General features: G+C 51.5%; 1 protein-coding gene across 1 annotated transcript; it reads right to left on the minus strand.

The window, feature by feature from the left end:
• Positions 1 to 762: 762 nt before the first annotated feature.
• LOC103527220 (squalene synthase) lies at positions 763 to 16,052 on the minus strand. Its single transcript, XM_030447665.1, has 8 exons — positions 15,873 to 16,052; positions 13,780 to 13,877; positions 8,480 to 8,663; positions 6,032 to 6,160; positions 5,352 to 5,543; positions 4,260 to 4,436; positions 3,617 to 3,769; positions 763 to 1,818 (listed from the first exon to the last, which is right to left on the minus strand). The coding sequence occupies exons 1-8, from the start codon at positions 15,987 to 15,989 to the stop codon at positions 1,597 to 1,599; spliced, it is 1,272 nt and encodes a 423-aa protein (XP_030303525.1). The 5' UTR covers positions 15,990 to 16,052; the 3' UTR covers positions 763 to 1,596.
• Between the last annotated feature and the right edge of the window lie 2,748 nt (positions 16,053 to 18,800).

An 18,800-nucleotide genomic window follows, 5' to 3' on the forward strand; every position in this document is an offset into this window, starting at 1 on the left:
CAAAGAAATTCCAGTTGAAACAAACACACACACACACAAATATCAAACCCTTTTTTTTTTCCCAAAAGAAAACTTTAATTTCCACAAGACAGGAAGCTGCACAGAGAGCTACCATGAGTTTCTTTTGAACATCAGCTTAAAACTATCTACATCAGTACTCATGGAGTAGCATCCTGCTTCTCAGTAAGTCTGACCACAAGAGCTTGGCCTTGAAGAGGTCACCCAACTGCATGCCCCTGATGGACACCTCTGTCCTACACCAGGACATGGGCTGTCCTTCCCTTCACCAAGGCAAAACAGTGTCTGGGGAGGGGAGGGTGTGAGTTGGGACCCTGAAAACAAAGCAAAAATCTACCCCAGGAAAAGAGGATGTGCCCATAAAGTGTTGTTCCTCTTGAAGTAAGTCTATCCTGATGTGTTTGAGAACAGCAGTGGAATCCTTGGCCAGCTTGCAGCTCAGTTTAACCCAAAGCACTATCCCAAAGTAGAGCCAGGTGGGCCAGGGAAACCTGCCCTGACCACCCCTTTGGTGGCTCAGACTTGCCCAGCCCATGGTTGGGCTCACCACTGCCTTTCAAGGTGATCAATGGACCTGAGCCCTCCAAAAAAAAAAAAAAACCCAAAAAACAAACATCTCAGGAGGGACAGGATAGTGCAAACCCTTTCTCCTCTGCCTTGCTGAGGCACCTGGTGCTTCTGCTGCTCTGCCACCAGTCCCTTTGGACTGAAGAAGAGGTTCAGACTCTGCCATGGAGCCAAGGATGGGGTTATTAGCTCAGGGCCATGCAGGCAGCTCCCATCTCTTCTGTTTCACCACCTCCCCAGCTGCTAAACTATGAAGCTTTGAGAGGGCAGGGGGCTGCAAGAGGTGCATTTCAGCTAGGGGCACCTTGAAGTGGACAGAGCATCCTCCCTTTTATGCATTTATGATTAAAAGGGCTTCTTCCAAGCCCAGGAGCCTCCTTCAGCACCACGACAGCAATATGAAGATTGCCTCTGCCTGTTGCCAAGCTGCAGGAAATCAACCAGCCTGGGCTGCAGGCCAGAAGGTGGCCAGAGATTCTTCCTTGGATAAGGAAATGTGTTCCTCTCCCAGCTAAAGAAGTGTCCTTCCAGTGCAGAGCAGGTACCAGAGGTGATGGGGAAGAGGTTGTCTACGAAAAAAGAAGCAAAACCAAGGTGGGTTTTGCCTCAGCTCTGAGCTGGAAAGTTGCCTCAAATCTCAAGCAAGAAAAGAGGCAACCAGAGTTTCTATTTAAAACCATCCAAGCTGGAAAAAAAAAAACAAAACAAACAAAAAAACCACAACAGAACAAACGAACAAACAAAAACATAAGGGAAAAAAACCTCAATCCCAAACAGTAAGACTCCAATCAGCATTGGTAACCATCCCAGCAGATGGCAAGGGTGGTGAGGAGCAGACTCCAGCAATGCTGCCCCATCACCCCAGGGCTGCAGCTCACTGCTGTCCTCTCCTCCTCACCTCCCAGGCCCCATGGCACCTTTCTGCCTGACCAGCCCCACCTGCAGGGGACAAGGAGCATCCTGCCCAGCCACTGACCACCATCTCTTTCCCCCCACCCACCTCCTGGCTCATCAGTTCTCCCCTGCCTGGACATAGTCCTCAGTGGCCTTGGAGATGGTGCTGAGGTACTGCCAGCTCAATGCAGCCAGGAGCATGGCACAGGACAGGTAGATGGGGGAGTAGTGGTGCCGGGATGCCATGGAGCTGTTGGGCAAACTCAGGGCACGGATGGAGGAGATGATCTGCTGTGTCTTGTTGGATGAGGGGTCAGTGCTTGGGATCTTCTGGTAGATCTGGGGAAAGAGGGAAAAAAAGAGTTATGGTTCCCACCATATGGTTCCCTCCAGGTGGAGGAGAGAAATAAGATCACTGGGTGGAAGAGGAAGCCCCAAGAGAACCCTCAGTGGAGCAGGGACTCAGCTGCAGGGGATGACCACATGGGACCAGGGCACGTTTCCCTTGAGAAGTGCACTAAGCCAAGCAGCCTCTTGAGGGCACCCCATGCCTACAAGCACCAGGAACAATCCCTCGGCCTCAAGTGGGGTTTTTGGGACCAGCACTGCTTGTCCAGCAATCCTCAATCACAGCTGGGGTGCAGCAGCTCACCTCAAACCAGTGAGGACACCTTGGAATGACAAGCAGGCAGTGTGAGTGCCAGGAAAACACCACAGATAAGCCTGTGATCTTTGGCTTTGGGGTGTTCTCCTCATGGTCTGCCAATCCCATGGCTTTTAAGATATTTGTCTGCATCAGTCTCAGGGAGCTGTGCACAAGCAGAGACCCTTCTCTGGACTAAAGTGTCACTGTCCCTTGTCATGGGGACAGCCAGTCCATGAAGCATTAATAACCCCATGGTCTGGCATCTTCTTGGTGCAGAAGTTGTCTCTTTCTATTTAACAGCCCTCACTGGATTTGATTTTTAGGAGCTGGGCTTTTTTTTTTCCCATTAACCTATTCACCAGATGTTCCTCCCCCTACAGCACAATGCAGTTCTGAGGTCCCCAGCATAAGAAGGACACTGAGCTGTCAGAGTGAGTCCAGAGGAGGCCACAAAGATGCTGGGAGGGCTGGAGCAGCTCTGCTCTGGAGCCAGGCTGAGAGAGTTGGGGGTGTTCAGCCTGGAAAAGAGAAGGCTGCAATGGGAAGACCTTAGAGCACCTTCCAGTGCCTGAAGGGGCTCCAGGAAAGCTGGGGAGGGACTTTGGACAAGGTCCTGGAGGGATGGGACGAGGGGGAAGGGTTTCCAGCTGCAAGAGGGGAGATGCAGATGTGATGTTGGGAAGAAATTCTTTGCTGTGAGAGTGCTGAGCCCCTGGCCCAGGTTGCTCAAAGAAGCTGTGGCTGCCCCATCCCTGGCAGTGTCTCAGCCCAGGTTGGATGGGGCTTGGAGCACTCTGGGCTGTGGGAGGTGTCCCTGACCATGGCAGGGGGGTTGGAACTGGATGAGCTTTAAGGTTCCTTCCAATCCAAACTGAACTCTATGAAGGAAGCATCTGCATTTCAGCTGAGTGACATGGTTCTTAGGGACCCTTCAACTCAACCCAGTCTGGGATTCTTTTTTTTTTTTTTTGTTAACTTCTACAGTCCCCTGAAGCTGTGAGAGCCTCTGCTCTAACCACCTGTGATGAGTACCTTTATTTACTGTTGGTGGAGCAGAAGGAAACAACCACCACAACATGCTGCCACCTGCAACTACAGACACAGGGAATACAGAATTCTCACTGGAGCAGATCAGAGGGAGATGATTCAACCTGTCCAGAGATCTGCTATGGGACAGGTCCTCTGTGCCTGCTCAGCCCAGGGGAAGCTCTGTGCTGTGCCAGCTCACTCATTCTCCACCAGAAAGACCACAGGACTTGGGTCTCTGCTTCTCAACACAGGCACAGCCCAAGGGTATATTTGAGGGATCCCAATGAGCACTGTTTGGTCCATTCCAACACCACACCAGGTTCACTGTGTCCCAACACCACCAGTTATGAACTAAGAGATATAAGGAAAGGATCAAGAGGTGCATGGGTTTCCCCAGTTCCATATCAGGAATGAAGACTGACAACAGCCAGAAATGACTCAAAACCAAGTTCCTCAACTTACCTCTTCCACATACTGGTACATGATGGCTTTGACAGCTTGTATGTTTGTGGCATCCATCATAAGAGTGACAGCTTGTCCCTTCCGGATTTTCACCACCCCTTTGAACACCTGCTGGTTGTTATAGCAAGCAGCCAACGTGGCAATAGCCATCACCTAAGGAGAAACACCAAGAGCCCTCACTGCCTTGTGAGGAACTTGCCTCACAAGGGAGTATGATGACAAAACACTGAGGGGAGAGCTACAATTTCACCACCAACAGAAATGGAAGAAGGAAAGAAGGAAGAGATAGACTCATAAAATAATTTGGGTTGGAAGGGACCTCTAATGGTCATCCAGTCCAACCCCCTGCAGTCAGCAGGGACACCCTCACCCAGATCAGGGTGCTCAGAGCCTCCTCAAGCCTCCCCTTGAATATCTCCAGGGATGAGGCCTCAACCACCTCCCTGGGCAACCTCTTCTGTTTTTCCATTACCCTCCTGGTAAAGAACTTAACATCCAGTTTAAATCTACTTTTCTCTAATCTAAAATAGATGAATAAAATAGAAAAAATGGAGTATATAGCAGGCTAATATGGACATGATCCTTCACCTTCAGCTTCTCCCCAGCTGAAGACAAAGAAGAACCACTTGACAATGTGACTCACCTGGGGGATAGCACAGAAGTTGAAGACACTTTGGTTTTTCAGGCGGGATAAGTACGTGAGGACATCAGGAACGTGGTGGAGGGCATTGGTGATGAGCTCATTCAGACACTGGACAGCCATATCAATGTTCTCTGGTTTGGCAAGATCTGAGAGCTTCTTGGCATATCTGCTCCAAACCTAAACATCAAGATAAGGACACGTAAGTTGGAGGGTACATTGATGTTCTAAGAGAGACGTCAGTAACAGCCTGAGGTCTGGGAGAACAACAAGAATCTCCAGAGAGCCATGAAAGCCTTGAAGGATTGAAGCTAACTAGTCCAAAAACAAGAAGGAAGGGCAAGCTGCAGAGAAAACCCTCCATCTTTTAAAAGGGGTTCTAAAAGAGAAGGATACAACTCATCTCCACATCTTCTCCATGTAGGGCAATGAAAGGACACCTCACAGGTTGGGCTGATATGAAGAAATGGCTCTGTGAGATAGGTAAACCAGATGGGAGAAGGAAAGAAGAATTCTTGGAGGGGCTCAAGAGCAGACAAGCATCTGCCAGGCACAGGCAGAGCTGATCCTGCCTTTGGGAACAGACTAGGTACCCCCTGGAGATATCACCCAGTCTTATCCTCTCCCATTCCTAGAGCCAACATAACAGAGAGGAGAAAAAGCTGCCCCAAAAGTTCTTGGCAGTGTGGGGAGAGATCCCCTTGTCCTCATATCTGTATTCAGACAGCTGGGGGTTTCCTAAATAATTTTTTCTTCATAAAATTAATTAGTCAAATCTCTCCTGTTGAATTTGATTTAAAGGGACATGTGAGATGCTATAGTTTGAGCTGTGCATCCCATAACACATTCCTGGGAAGCACAACTGGTTGGCTACATCCACTATAGGTTTTAGACAGAAAGACTGTCCAGGGATAGCAAGAAACAGTGGGAAAAAACCTGGCTTTGGGAATTTCAGAGGAAATTCCAGCAGGAATCCTTCTAAGGAAAGGATGCAACTCATTGCATTGGAAGAGCAACAACAGCACCTTCAGTGTTTGTCCATTTCCCAGAGAGGCAGAACAGAAACTCTGGCCCCAAAGTGGTGCTTTCCCTCACCTCTCTGGGCCAGAACTCCCTTCCTGACTGTTGGTCCTCCAGATAGTCACGGATGATGTTGGTTTTCTGTAGGAAGAGGCCCATGGAGTTGGCCAGCTCTGTGTCCTGCCCAACAATGGGATCTTCAAGCTCTGATGCAGAGAAGAGACGGGAAAGGCCAATGCCCACCAGCCCAGCAACGTAGTGACAATACTGGGAGGCACCAGGAAAGGAAGAGGCAGGGGGAAAAAAAAGAAAAAAATAAGAAAGAAAAGGAGTTAACCAGAGCTGCATGTTTATTCCTGTGAGTTTCACAAAAATGATGCTCAGAAGTAACTGAGAGTCCATTTGCTGCGCGTTTTCGTGGCTCTCCCTGGGAGGTCTCAGCTTTCCCACCCCCAGCAGACACCTGAGCAAGGATGTCCCCCCAAAATGCCACTCTGCCTTCAGCAGACAGATGAACCACCTACAGGGGAACAGCTGATGTCATGGGTCACCCAAAAGATGTGCTGGTGGGTGACACCAACAATCCACACCATCCTCCAGTTACCCACAGGAACAGCAACCTCTCAAAGGCTTCCCAAGCCTCCCTCATCCAGCTGAACCCTGATCCCACAGGGATTTTCCATCTCCTCTTTCCCCAGAGACACACTGCACCCTACTTGGCACTCAGGCCACTCCTCTGCTCCAGGCTCACTCACCTTATCCCATTCATCCAGAGAGTCCACCTTGTTCTCCAAGAACTCTGCCATCCCCACACCCATCTTGTGGCAGATATCTGAAATCACATCCTGGTAGACTTTTGACAGGTTCCTGAATTCCATGGAGATCTGCAGCAAAAACCACCATGAGTCAAAAAAAAAAATAATAAAAAAATAACCAAAACAACACAAAACAGCTCAAAAAAAAGTTCTTACACTAATTTCACCAACAGCAGAATCAGAAGGTACCAGGAAAGAGTTCCTACACTGCAGGGGACAGCAGAGCTTAACATTTATTAAGAAAAATCAGAAAAAAAAAGACTGTTTACCAGGCTCTTATCCCACCCTGGCTGGAGATCTAGGACAACTCCCACAACCAGAGTGGTTTCAAGGCCCTTAAAGCACAGACTCAGTCTGTTCTCAGTCTAAATGGAATGGGCTCTGGCGACAGATCAGACACAGGAATATCTTTGGGAAGGCTCTGTGGCCTTGGACTGATATTGTCTGGGAGCTGCAGGACAAAACTAGCTACACTTGGTGCAGGCAGATGGGGGGTTTTTTGTAGTTTGTGAGAGCATCTCAGCACACCAGACACAAGAAAAACCAGGGGAGGTTTCTGAGGCTCTATTCTCCTGAGTCCTTTGCAGATGTGGCTCTGCAGGGCATGTTTTGCACAACTGGAAAGACATCAAGCAACAGAGAAAGCTTAAAATCGTTCTTCTGCCCCTCCAGGAATGTGATTCAATGAGTCTCACACTGAAAAAAAATATTAAAAAGGGCATCTTCCCCTTCCCAAAACTGTGGAGCTTCCTGTTTTATTGTGCTGAGCTTTCTTCCTCCATCTGTAGGTAACTAGAGCCAGCCAGGGTGTGTGTCTGGTAAGGAGAGTGACCTGAGTGATGACAGCTCAGACACAAACACCACTGCAGCTCCAGGTTCTCCTTCTTGCCCCACATCTCAGGCTGTCTGTCAAATCAGTGGCTTTAATCTGATACACAGACAAGCACAACTTGCCAGATAGTATTAAAATCATACCTGAATGTGACCTCAGATTGCTCAAGTAACACACACACACCAAAAAGGAACAACCAAGTGCCATAAACACCTTCTCAGAAGCTTTTCTGAAGTACCAAGCCACTGGCATGCCTCCTGTATATCACTGTACATCAAGAATCCCCTGACTCAGCCACCTCCTGTACTACATTCCCCTCCCAGATAGGAGGGGAATGTTATCCCACTGTTATCCCAAGGCTGAGCACCAAAATCTACAATGCACCTCAGTTTTCCAAGCAATTATCCCACTGCCACTGCTAGGGAAAGCCCAGTGAGGGTAAAATAAATTAAAAAAGAGCTTAACAAAACAGAAATTCCTTAGAAAATTGAATACTCCTCACTATAACTATTATACTTTTAATTAAACAGTTAAAAAAAAAAACCTACAAAAATAAACCAAGGCCCTACAGTTACATCTGCACCAGTAACTTCAGATATTGAGTGTGGATTCAATCATCTGCAGATACCCCATATCAGCAGACCTGGGGAGGTAACATGGACCAGAAACCACTTCTCAAGGACAGTCTGGGATGCCACCAAGCTTGTTCTCCATGCTGAGAGAGTTTAATTTAATTGGGCATGGCCAGACTTTCTCTTATCAGGCTTTGGGGCAGCTTCAATACTGCTGTAGCTTGATGATGGAGATGTAGACTCTCTGTGGCTTCCTTTTTAGAAGGATTCTGAGAGCAATAGGATTTTGAGCCATATTGTTAATAACAGTAAGGATGAGTTTTATCTTCTTTGCATGTAAAAAACCAGCAGATCCTTGTAGCTCTAGGGTAGATACTGCAGGAGAGCTGGAAATGCTGATCCATCCCTAAGCAGGATGCCAAGCTTTCCTCCTGGGGTCACAGGACACCCAACCCAGGCCATGCACAGTGCTGGGGAACAAGTTCAAATCACTCTCCACAAGGAGACAGTGGGAGGGATTTTCCTCCCTTCCAACAAGGGAGGAAATAAAGCCACTTTTTAGAGCTGGCACTTTTCCACAGCCAGGTTACCTCTGGTTCATGTAGAGAGTTGCCCAATGTTTGGGTTCTCACTCCAGCTCTGCACTCAGCCTCACACAGAGGTGATGGAGCTCTTCTGAAGAGCTTTGGGCTCACAGAATCATCCAGGTTGGAAAGGACCTCTAAGATCATCAAAATCCAACCCTTAATCCACTTCCACTGTGGACTGAGGGCTGAATGACCTCAGGGGTAGAATCAGAGACTCACAGAATGGTTTTGCTTGGAAAAAGACCTTTAAGACCAAGTCCAACCATTACCCCAGCACTGCCAAGCTCACCATGGCCCTCAGCACTCTTATCTACACAGCTTTTAAACACTTCCAGGGATGGTGATGGAGACAACCATGGCCACATGGTGACAGAAAGCAAGGAGGTGGACATCTTACCGTTGGGAAGTCCTCGAGCACCTGCCTGTCCTTCTCCTTGCTCTCCATGTATTTCCACTCTGGTTGATAGAGATAGGTGTGAAACTTGTGGAGCATTGGGACCTTGACCTCTAAGCTGATGGTCATGTCATCCTCTACAGTGTCCAGAGCACGGAGGACGAGGTAGAATATACAGACAGCATGTCTGGTGGAGGGAGAAATAAAAAAAAAAAACAACCACCTCTTACTTGGGGTTGTCTAGGAGGCAGGACAGAAAGTTTGGATTCATCACACAGCCTTGGTGCTTCCTGCTCAACATGACAGGCAAGAGCACTGCCAGGTTGTTGATGACTTGGAAGATACTTCCAGCACAACTCCAGCTTTTGTATTTCAAGTAGTTCAAGCATTGAGCAGAAAAGAAAGTGGTGATGTGAAAACCTTCCCAGCCCCCCCACGTCTCCTGAAGTCTGGGAGATGGTTTTGGTCAAAAGGATGCCCGTGTTCAGCCCTTTTCCTTCAAACCATGGAATGGTTTAGGTGAGAAGGGTAATCTAATCCAACCCCCCTGCAATCAGCAGGGACATCTTCAACCCAATCCAGGGTGTCAGCTTCCCCAGCCCTCATCTGGGGACAGTGGCTGTCCCCTGCAGTGCAGGAACATAAAATAAATGCATTAGAAACATGATGCTCAAATCCCAGGGTCACAGGAGCTGCTTAGGGATGGAAAACACCACCAGCAGCACTTCCCACCTGCCTTGCTCAGCATCTCCTTGAACCTCCACTCTGAGCAACAGAGCTCCACAGAAGCTCCCCATGGGCTGACCACTGAGAAAGCTGCAGCTAGGTTAGGAAAACCAAGTTTTTCCCTTCTGCAGTGTGGCTTTTGGCTTTCAGAGATGTGTATCAAGGAAGGAATAAGCCTGTAAGGACTCCCTGGGCAGGGCAGGGCATTGCCAGATCCAACTCTGCAAGAAAAATTAAATCATGGAAGCAAGGCCAGTGCTCACTGGGACCCAGAGGACAGAGCTTGAGGTCAGGTTATTGGAAAAAAAAAACAAAAAAAAAGCAACTTCAAAATAAGGAAGGAATAAAAAAAAGCAGATGTAGTTTTTCAGTTCCCCTTCTCTGCACCCAGCACCCTCTTACCCTGTTTTAGGGGGAGTAAGGGAGTCCCAACAACAGGAACATTTGGACTAGGAGACAAAAGCCACCCTATATTTTATATCTCCATGCACAAGATCCTGGAGTTCACTCACATCTCCCAGGAAAGCTGTTGGAGAGCTGGACCCACCATCCTCACCTAGGCTCTACATTTCTGCAGCTGAAGCAAAAAAAACCCAGATGTCCTGATGGTGAGAAATACCAGGGTTTATATAAAATCATCTCCTAGCTCTAGATGATTGGAACAAATTATTAATTGGAACAAATGGAAGTTAGCTTGGAGTGCTGAAATGCTAATTACAGGGTGAGAGTGTTGCTCTCCTGGGATAATGATGTGCAAGCAGTGATTGTGCAGCTGGGGAAAACTGACTGGCTCTTAGAGTCAATACTGTTAAATTGGCCATTTTTTTCCTCAGTTGAAGGGTATTTAATACCTCTGTCAAAGCACACACCAGAAAGCTTGTGAGCAGCTTTCCTGTGCTCTCCTGATTGCATGACTGAGTTTTCCCATTTCAACCAGGCTGGAAAGGTTCATCCCACAAGATGGACTCCTACCCCCTTCAACTCCCTTCAACTCCTACCCCTGCAACTTCCACCAGGAGCAACCAAGAAAGACAGAGCAGAAGATGAAATGCCAGCCCAGAAGCACCTCACACATCCACACCAAGGAAAGAACTAGTAAAAACTCCAGAGCCCTGCAGAGATAAACCCTTTCTTCAAGCTCTCTCCTGCATTCAAAGATCTTCCCCATCTTCCATCTCATACTGAATTCAGCTCCATGGCAATCTGGGCAAATCAAAGGAAGACATTTTTTATGGAAGTGGTGAGACACTGGTCCAGGTTGCCCAGAGAGGTGGGAGATGCTCCATCCCTGGAAACATCCCAGCTCAGGTTGTACAGGGATCTGAGCACCCTGATCTGGTTGAAGATCTCGGTGCAGGGAGATGGGATTAGATGACCTTTAAAGGTCCCTTCCAACTCAAACCACTTGATGATTCTATAAAATATAAGATCATAAAAACACCTACCCAGTGAGCATGCTCTGCCTGCAGCTCTCTGTTTCTCTGCAGGGTTCCCAGGCAACACAGTCCCAGCTGAGCTCCAACCTGAGATCTCCAGGGATGACAGGAGGGGCCAACCAGAGCCACAGCCTTCACCAGAAAACGTGTGACAGTGCTGGGAAGAGGATATTCCAACATGTTCCCCTTTCAAACAGCTGGAAACATCCACTTCCAAAAAGCAAGCACAGTTTCACCTCAGGGTTCAAGTTCCACCCCTGTCCTAGGCACAGCTCCACTCTTCCCAGATGAGGAGAGCTTTCTCCTTGCCACCTCTGCCAGCACAAGGTTGGTCTTCTCCAGAAAGCATCTGAAACTGCAGGAATTGATCCCAAAAGGACCTCAGGACAGGCAGGACCATGAGCTGGCAGCAAAGGGAAGGGCATCATTCTCCTCCTCTTCACCAGAGGAAAAGGAGCCATGATGTTGGCTCCTCTCTACCACTATGAATGAGGATGTTGGCTCTGCTGCTGCTGAAGCTGCAGTTTGGAGCCTCCCACCTTCCAAGAAAACACCCAAACCATGGAACAACAGGCTGGACAGAGCCCTGACCAGCAAAACACAGGGGCCAAAAAAAATAAGCAGGAAGAAAGCAAACATTTTACCTCAACTCCCTGTGTACCAGCCTGAGGAACATCACTACAAGCACTCGTCCAGAAGTTTCCAGCAGTTTTCCAGCAGTCCTCAGGGGACACATGGAAAGTCTCCTGGGAGCAGGGATGTGAACCAGGGAACAAGAGCTTCATGCCAAACCAAACTTCAAACAAAGAGATTTCATTCCAAGAGGGAGCAGACCCTGAGCAGTGCTGTGTTTAGAATCCCAGACTGGTTTGGGTTGGAAAGGACCTTAAAGATCATCAAGATCCAACCTCCCACCAGCCCAGGTTGCTCCAAGCCCCATCCAACCTCCTCAGGTGGTTTTAAGGCTTGAACCCCCCTCTAGCAGCTCTTTCACCCAGCAAGCACAGAGGGAACTATTTAGCAGTCTGTGACCACAGGGGTTCAGTTTAACCCCTGAACGGGGAGGTTTAGCATCAGTGAAAAGGCTTCTTTGATGCCACCCAGCAAAATTAATTCATTTGGTCAGTTTGCTGCTCTGTCTGGTCCTACATTCTGCCTATTGTGCATTTCCCTCTTTTGTCCTTCAACTCTTCAGCAGAGCTACTGTGGCTGTGAAAATGAGTTTCTTCTGATCCCCTCCAGAGCCAGCAAGCCCAAGGTTGCAAAGATCCAGCAGCAGCATTTTTTTTAGGATGCCAGGCAGAAGTTTCTGTGCCCGGAGGGGACAGGGTCTTCCTGATCCAAGCAAGGTACAAAGCCAGGATTGAAGAAAAGAGACATAAAGAAGAAAAATGCAGGGTGACCAAGGCAACCACACCACGTAACTGCTAACAGATCCCAAGGTGTCTTATTGCTTGGTCTTGTTTTTTACATTTTCTTAATTTCTGCATTAGCAAAGGTACCAAGAATGGAAAAAAAAACATCAAAATCCAAAGTTTAGTTCTTGGCCCTACTCATCCATTTCCATGCAACCCCATCCAAGTCACTGATTTATTTTTTTTTAAATATTTCCTGTAAGCCAGGCTGCAAACAACCATTTCATAAATGCTGGATGACAGCTATGGGGCAGCATCCAAAATGCCCAACCAGGGCTCAGACACCCAACAGAGAACTCAGTGTTCAGGCTGGGAGAGTTGGAACCACAGCATCAGACATGTCCAGTGCAAACTTGTAGGAACCCCTAATTTTGGTGATTAACCCATCTCAGGTTAACTTGAAACCAGTAATTACTGTATGAATATAAAGATGTACATGCACAAGGTCCCAGGCCAGCTGAGCTTTTTGCATCCTCAGTTACTGTCACCATCTGAAGCTTTCCTGCACGGGTCAACAAAATTTGGACAGCCAAAAAGAAAAAAAAAAAAAAAGGTTCAGCAAGCCCTCTGAAATGATTGAGTAGGTTTGGAGGCAGCTGCTTTCCAAAAGCAACTTCTCAGCAGGGTCCAGACCCTTGGTCAGCCCTGAGTGTTTTCTCACCTCCTCCCTCTGGCCAGTGCCAGCCTTGGCAGTGCCAGGACACATTCCCAAGGTGTCACAAACAACACATGCCCAAGCACTGTGTTTAACTGCCTGATGACCAAGAAGCTTATCCCCAGGACTGCTCAACCTGGGGGGGCTTCATGGCACCCAACCAGCTCAGAGATGAAGGACCCCATATTCAGCTGCATGGGGTGAGGCTGCACTGAGTGTCTTCTGGCCAGCTCAGCCCAGTATGGTGGCTGCCTACTGAACTGGGAGGGAAGAAGAAGTGTTTCCCAGCAGCTCAGCTAAAGGAACATGGCATGAGGGGTATTGTGTGTGGATCACCTCTTGGCCAGCTCTGCCAGTGAGCCCTGGTTTTGAGGGGGCTCCCACCACCTCCTTAGGACCCTCAGTATTGGGGGGCCATACAATCACCACCTCCTGGAGAGCTCTGGTGTCAGGAGGGCACTGAACCCCCAAATTCCTGGAGATCAACAGCATCAGGGGGGGCACTGCACCCACCACCTCCTGAGAGCCCTGGTGGCAGGGGAGTACTGAACCCCCAGCCTTCTAGGGACCCTCAGCATCATGGGGGCATCGTATCCCTCACCTCCTGGAGAGCCCTGGTGGCAGGAGAGTACTGAACCCCCAACCTCCTGAGGACCCCCAGCATCTGGGGAGCACTGTACCCCCACCATCTCCTGAAGACCCCTGGTGCCAGGGGGTACTGGACCCCCAACCTCCTGGGGCCCCCCAGCATCATGGAGGCATTGTACCCACCATCTCCTGGAGACCCCTGGTGTTAGGGGGTACTGAACCCCCCCTTCTAGGGACCCCTGGCACTGGCGGGGGGGATCATTATGCCCACTACAGACCCCTAGCATTAGGTGGCCATTGCACCCACCACCTCCTGGAGACCCCTGCCACCGGCTGACCATGGCACCCACCACTTCCAGTGTTGGAAAGGGGGTGGGAGGGCATTGCACTCCCCACCTCCTGGAGGACCCCCACCCTTGGGGGATCCCATAGAACACTTCCCCCCCAAGCCTCACCCCCCCCTTTTTCCTCTTCCCATCTCACCTCAGCTCTCCATCCAGGGCCTGGATCACAGCGGCGAAGCTCCGGCTGGTCTGGTTGAGGTACCGGTAGCAGGTTCGGAGTCCCCGTCCCAGCGATTCCTGCGGACAGAGTGCGGGACAGGGACCCGGTTGGAGGCGGGGGGCAACCGGGGGGGTCCCGCATGGCTGCAACCTCCGACCACCGGGTCCTCTCAACCGGGTCAGAGCCTGGGGAGGTCCCCGCGGAGGGGACAGGGACAGTGTCCGCCTGAGGAGGGACGCGGCTCTGCAGCCGCACGCCATGGGGCAACGGTGCCGGTGAGGGGCTGAGGGACGGACCGGACCGGACCGCTCCGCCCCGACCCGCCCCGGCCCGCCCCTCAGCCAGCCCGGAGAGAACCGTGAGAGTGAGATGGTTGGGATCTCAGAGGGAAACCACCGCGGAAAGGGGAGAAGAAAAAAAACGGGAATGGGCGGAGAGGAGCGGGGAGGGAACACGGAGGGTTTGAGGCTGAGAGGATCGGGAGCCTGACGGGAGAATGGGGAGGAGAGGAGCGGAACCGGGAGGGAAAACCAGCCTAAAAGAACCGGGCTGGTGATGAGGGTGTGAGGAGACGCCGAGGGAATTGGGAATGTTCAGCCTGGAGAAGGGTGAGAGGAGAGCTCATTGCCCTCTACAACTCCCTGACAGGAGGCTGGGGTTTGCCTCTTCTCCCCAGTGACAGGACAGGAGGTACTGGGTTCCAGTTGGAGCAGGGGAGGTTCGGATTGGAGATCAGGAGAAGCTTCTTTAGTGAAAGAGTGGTGAAGCATCGGAAGAGGTTGCCCAAGGAGGTGGTGGAGTTGCCGTCCCTGGGGGTGTTCAAAGAATGGGTAGATTGGGGGTGTTTTGGGAGGTGATGGTTCCCCACCCAGGTGGCCAAGAAGGCCAATCGCATCCTGGGCTGTGTCAGGAACAGCGTGGCCAGCAGGTCCAGGGAAGGGATTCTGCCCCTGTGCTCAGCCCTGGGGAGGCCACAGCTTGAGTCCTGTGCCCAGTTCTGGGCCTCTCAGCTCAGGAACGAGATTGAGGTGCTGGAGCAGGTCCAGAGAAGAGCAAGGAGGCTGTGAAGGGATCCAGCAGAATTGCTGTGAGGAAGGGCTGAGGGAGCTGGGGGTGTTGAGGCTGGAGAAGAGGAGGCTCAGGGGAGACCTCATCACTCTCTCCAACTCCCTGAAAGGAGGTTGGAGCCAGGGGGGGGTTGGGCTCTTTTCCCAGGCAACTCTCAGCAAGACAAGAGGGCAGGGTCTCAAGTTGTGCCAGGGGAGGTTTAGGTTGGAGATTAGAAAGAATTTCTTTCTGGAGAGGGTGATCAGCCATTGGAATGGGCTGCCCAGGGAGGAGGTGGATTCTCCATCCCTGGAGGTTTTTAAGAAAAGAGACTGAATGTGGCACTGAGTGCCATGGGCTGGGAACCACGGTGGCAGCAGATCAAGGATTGAACTTGATGATCTCAGAGACTTGATGATCTCTTTCCAACCCGGATGATTCTGCTATTTAATGGTTACAGTGATGTAGGACTGATGGCTGGACTTGCTGATCCTGAAGGTCCTTTCCAACCAGGAGAAAAAACCAACCAACCAACCAACCAACCACCCGGGGCTGGCACAGGAAGCTGTGCAACACCGGGTACCCTGCAGGGGTACAGAAACCATCGCTGCTTGAACGGAGAGCACTGGGGCTTTGCACGGGAAGCACCGAGGCCGTGCACCACCGGTACCGCTGGGTACCGGCCCCGAGCCACGCACGGTAAAGCCCGACCCACCGCAACGAAAGCACGGAGCCGCTGTGATGCCCCGAGCCCCTTGCAATGAACGAGAGCCCTGAGCGCTGCTATCACCCGGCAAACACCGAGCCGGTGCGAAGCCTCCCCGGTGCTGCCCACCGTAACCCCGGTGCTGCCTTTGGCGGCTCAACGCTCCCCCATGGCAACGCCGCAGGGAGATGACAGCCCCCTTCCTCCTCTTCCTATTTATCCCGACCCTCACACGGCGGCAGCACCCCGAGCATCCCCCGGAGATAACGAACCGCAACCCCCACCCCCCCCCCCCCCCCCGCATCCCGCCACCGCTCACCGGGTCTACCGGCGGCATGACGGTCCGGTAGCCTCCCATCTTGAACCGCAGCAGGTTGTAAATGTCCTGAGGGTGGCTCAGCCATTTCTTCAGCAGCTCCATTGGGCCCACGTTCATCTCCCCCCCGGTACCGACGCTCGTTCCCCACCGCCCCCCCCCCTCTATCCCTGCCCCGCCGCTTAACCGGTGCGGGGACGGAACCGCCTCCGCCCCGCCCCTTCCCCGCCTCTCCACCAATCGTCTCGCTCGCCCCATCGCTCGTTGGGCAGGAGGAGACGCCTATTGGTGGAAGCGCGCTCGCACCAGGGGAGCGCCAGCCAATAGGAAGGCGGCGCGGCTGGTGTGACGGCGGGCGGGCGCCACTGATTGGCTGGCGCCGACCGTCACCACACGCGGAGCGGGATGGAGGCGATGGGGGCGGAGGTGGGGAAGCGGCGGCTTCAGAGCCGCCTCCGAGCCCCGGGGAAGGAGCATCCCACAGCCCCCCCACCTTCCGCGGCCATCACCCCCCACCCGGTCTTTTCCCCGCTCCGCCTTCCCCATGGAGCCCCGAGGTGCGGGCAGGGCCTCCCCTCCCTCAGCCCTGAGGCGGTTTGCGTGGCACCTGCTGTCATTTTCCCCACCGAATGCAGGCTGGGGGGAGGAGGGTTGGAGAGCAGCCCTGAGGAGAACTTGGGGTTTTTAGAGCCACAGACTGGTAGGGACCTAAAAAGGCATCGAATTCCAACCCCAATTCCCTGGGCAGGGAGCCCTCCCACAGCCCAGGGTGCTCCAAGCCCCATCCAACCTGGGCTGAGACACTGCCAGGGATGGGGCAGCCACAGCTTCTCTGGGAAACCTGGGACAGGGGCTCAGCACCCTCAAATTAAATAACTTCTTCCTATTGTGCAACCTAAATCTCCCCTCTTCAAGAGTTAAACCACCTCCTTGCAGAGAACTGTAGAGAGCAATAAGGTCTCCTTCTCTTTTCCAAACTAAATATTCCCAATTCATAGAATCATGGAATGATTTGGGTTGGAAGGGACCTTAAAGCTCACCCAGTTCTAGCCCCCCCTGCCATGGTCAGGGACACCTCCCCCAGCCCAGGGTGCTACAAGCTCCATCCAACCTGGGCTGAGACACTGCCAGGGATGGGGCAGCCACAGCTTCCTTGGGCAACCTGGGCCAGAGGCTCAGCACCCTCACAGGAAAGAATTTCTTCCTAGGATCTCATCTCAATCCCCCCTTTTGCAGCTTAAAACCATCCCTTCTTGTCCTGTCACCCCATGTTCTTCTCCAAAGTCCCTCCCCAGCTTTCCTTTAGGTATCAGCAAATTCACAGACAACACTAAGCTGGGGGGAGTGTGGATCAGCTGGAAGGCAGGAGGGCTCTGCAGAGGGACCTGGACAGACTGGAGAGTTGGGCTGATCCCAACGGGATGAGGTTCAACAAGGCCAAGTGCCGGGTCCTGCACTTTGGCCACAACAACCCCATGGGGAGCTCCAGGCTGGGCACAGAGTGGCAGAAAGGGACCTGGGAGTCTGGATTGCCAGGAAGCTGAACAGGAGCCAGCAGTGTGCCCAGGTGGCCAAGAAGGCCAATGGCATCCTGGGCTGTGTCAGGAACAGCATGGCCAGCAGGTCCAGGGAAGGGATTCTGCCCCTGTGCTCAGCCCTGGGGAGGCCACAGCTTGAGTCCTGTGTCCAGTTCTGGGCCCCTCAGCTCAGGAAGGAGATTGAGGTGCTGGAGCAGGTCCAGAGAAGAGCAAGGAGGCTGTGAAGGGATCCAGCAGAATTGCTGTGAGGAAGGGCTGAGGGAGCTGGGGGTGTTGAGGCTGGAGAAGAGGAGGCTCAGGGGAGACCTCATCACTCTCTCCAACTCCCTGAAAGGAGGTTGGAGCCAGGGGGGGGTTGGGCTCTTTTCCCAGAAGACTTTCAACAAGACAAGAGGCCATGGGCTTAAGCTCTGCCAGGGGAGGGTTAGGTTGGATATTAGGGAGAAATTCTTTCTGGAGAGGGTGATCAGCCATTGGAATGGGCTGCCCAGGGAAGTAGTGCATTCTCCGTGTCTGGAGATATTTCAAAAGAGCCTGGATGTGGCACTGAGTGCCATGGTCTAGCAACCGCAACGGTGGTTCAAGGGTTGGACTTGATGATCTCTGAGGTCCCTTCCAACCCAGCCAATTCTATGATTCTATGATTCTATCCCAAGGTCTCCCTAGAGCCTTCTCCAGGCTGGACAATCCCAGCTCTCTCAGCTTTTCCTCACAGGAAAGGTCCTTTATCCCTGTGATCATTTTTGGTGTCATTCTGGATTTGCTCCATCAGGTCCATGCCTTCCCTGTTAACTGGGAATGCCGGAGTGAAAGACCTCAGTGGTGGCCTGCTTCCCAAATAACACTTGAATTGTGACACCCTTGCATGGTTTCAGGTTCTGGAGAGCCCTTATTGCAACATTTCAATGTTTACAGGGGCCAAAAAATAAAAATGGGGCTGGCTTTTTGGCAGGGACAAGAGGTGATGTGATAGGACAAGAGGTGATGGTTTTAAACCCAAAGTCACTTGAGATGCTGGTTTTGAAGTTGCTTTTCTGAGCAGAAATAAGGAATAAATATTTTACAGGGAGGATTGTGAAACAAGGGAATAGGTTTCCCAAAAGAGTAATAGGTGCCCCATGACTGGAACATTCCTGGGCAGGTTGCATAGAATCTGAGAAACCTGATCCAGGTGAAGAGGGCCCTGATCACTGCAGGGGAGTTGGAAGTACATCAGCTTTAAAGGTGACTTTGAACATAAACTGGTCTGTGATGTGCAAGGGGGTGCAAGGGGAAAAAAGGGGGGGGCAAAAAAAGGGGGGGAAAGAGAAAAAGGGGGGGAAAGAGAAAAAAGGGGGGAAAAGGAAAAAAGGAGAGAAAAAGGGGGGGAAAGAGAAAAAGGGGGGGAAAGAGA

Source organism: Calypte anna, chromosome 3 (genome assembly GCF_003957555.1).
Source record: "Calypte anna isolate BGI_N300 chromosome 3, bCalAnn1_v1.p, whole genome shotgun sequence".
Lineage (NCBI taxonomy): Eukaryota > Metazoa > Chordata > Aves > Apodiformes > Trochilidae > Calypte > Calypte anna.

What these genes read in the sequence shown, in the direction of transcription:
- LOC103527220 (XM_030447665.1), bottom strand. Translation starts at nt 15,989, where the DNA reads ATGAACGTGGGCCCAATGGAGCTGCTGAAGAAATGGCTGAGCCACCCT. An exon ending in CTCTGGATGAATGGGATAAG is followed by an intron (nt 5,544 to 6,031) that starts GTGAGTGAGCCT and finishes GGTGCCTCCCAG; the next exon opens with TATTGTCACTACGTTGCTGG. An exon ending in GGGAGTTCTGGCCCAGAGAG is followed by an intron (nt 4,437 to 5,351) that starts GTGAGGGAAAGC and finishes CTTGATGTTTAG; the next exon opens with GTTTGGAGCAGATATGCCAA.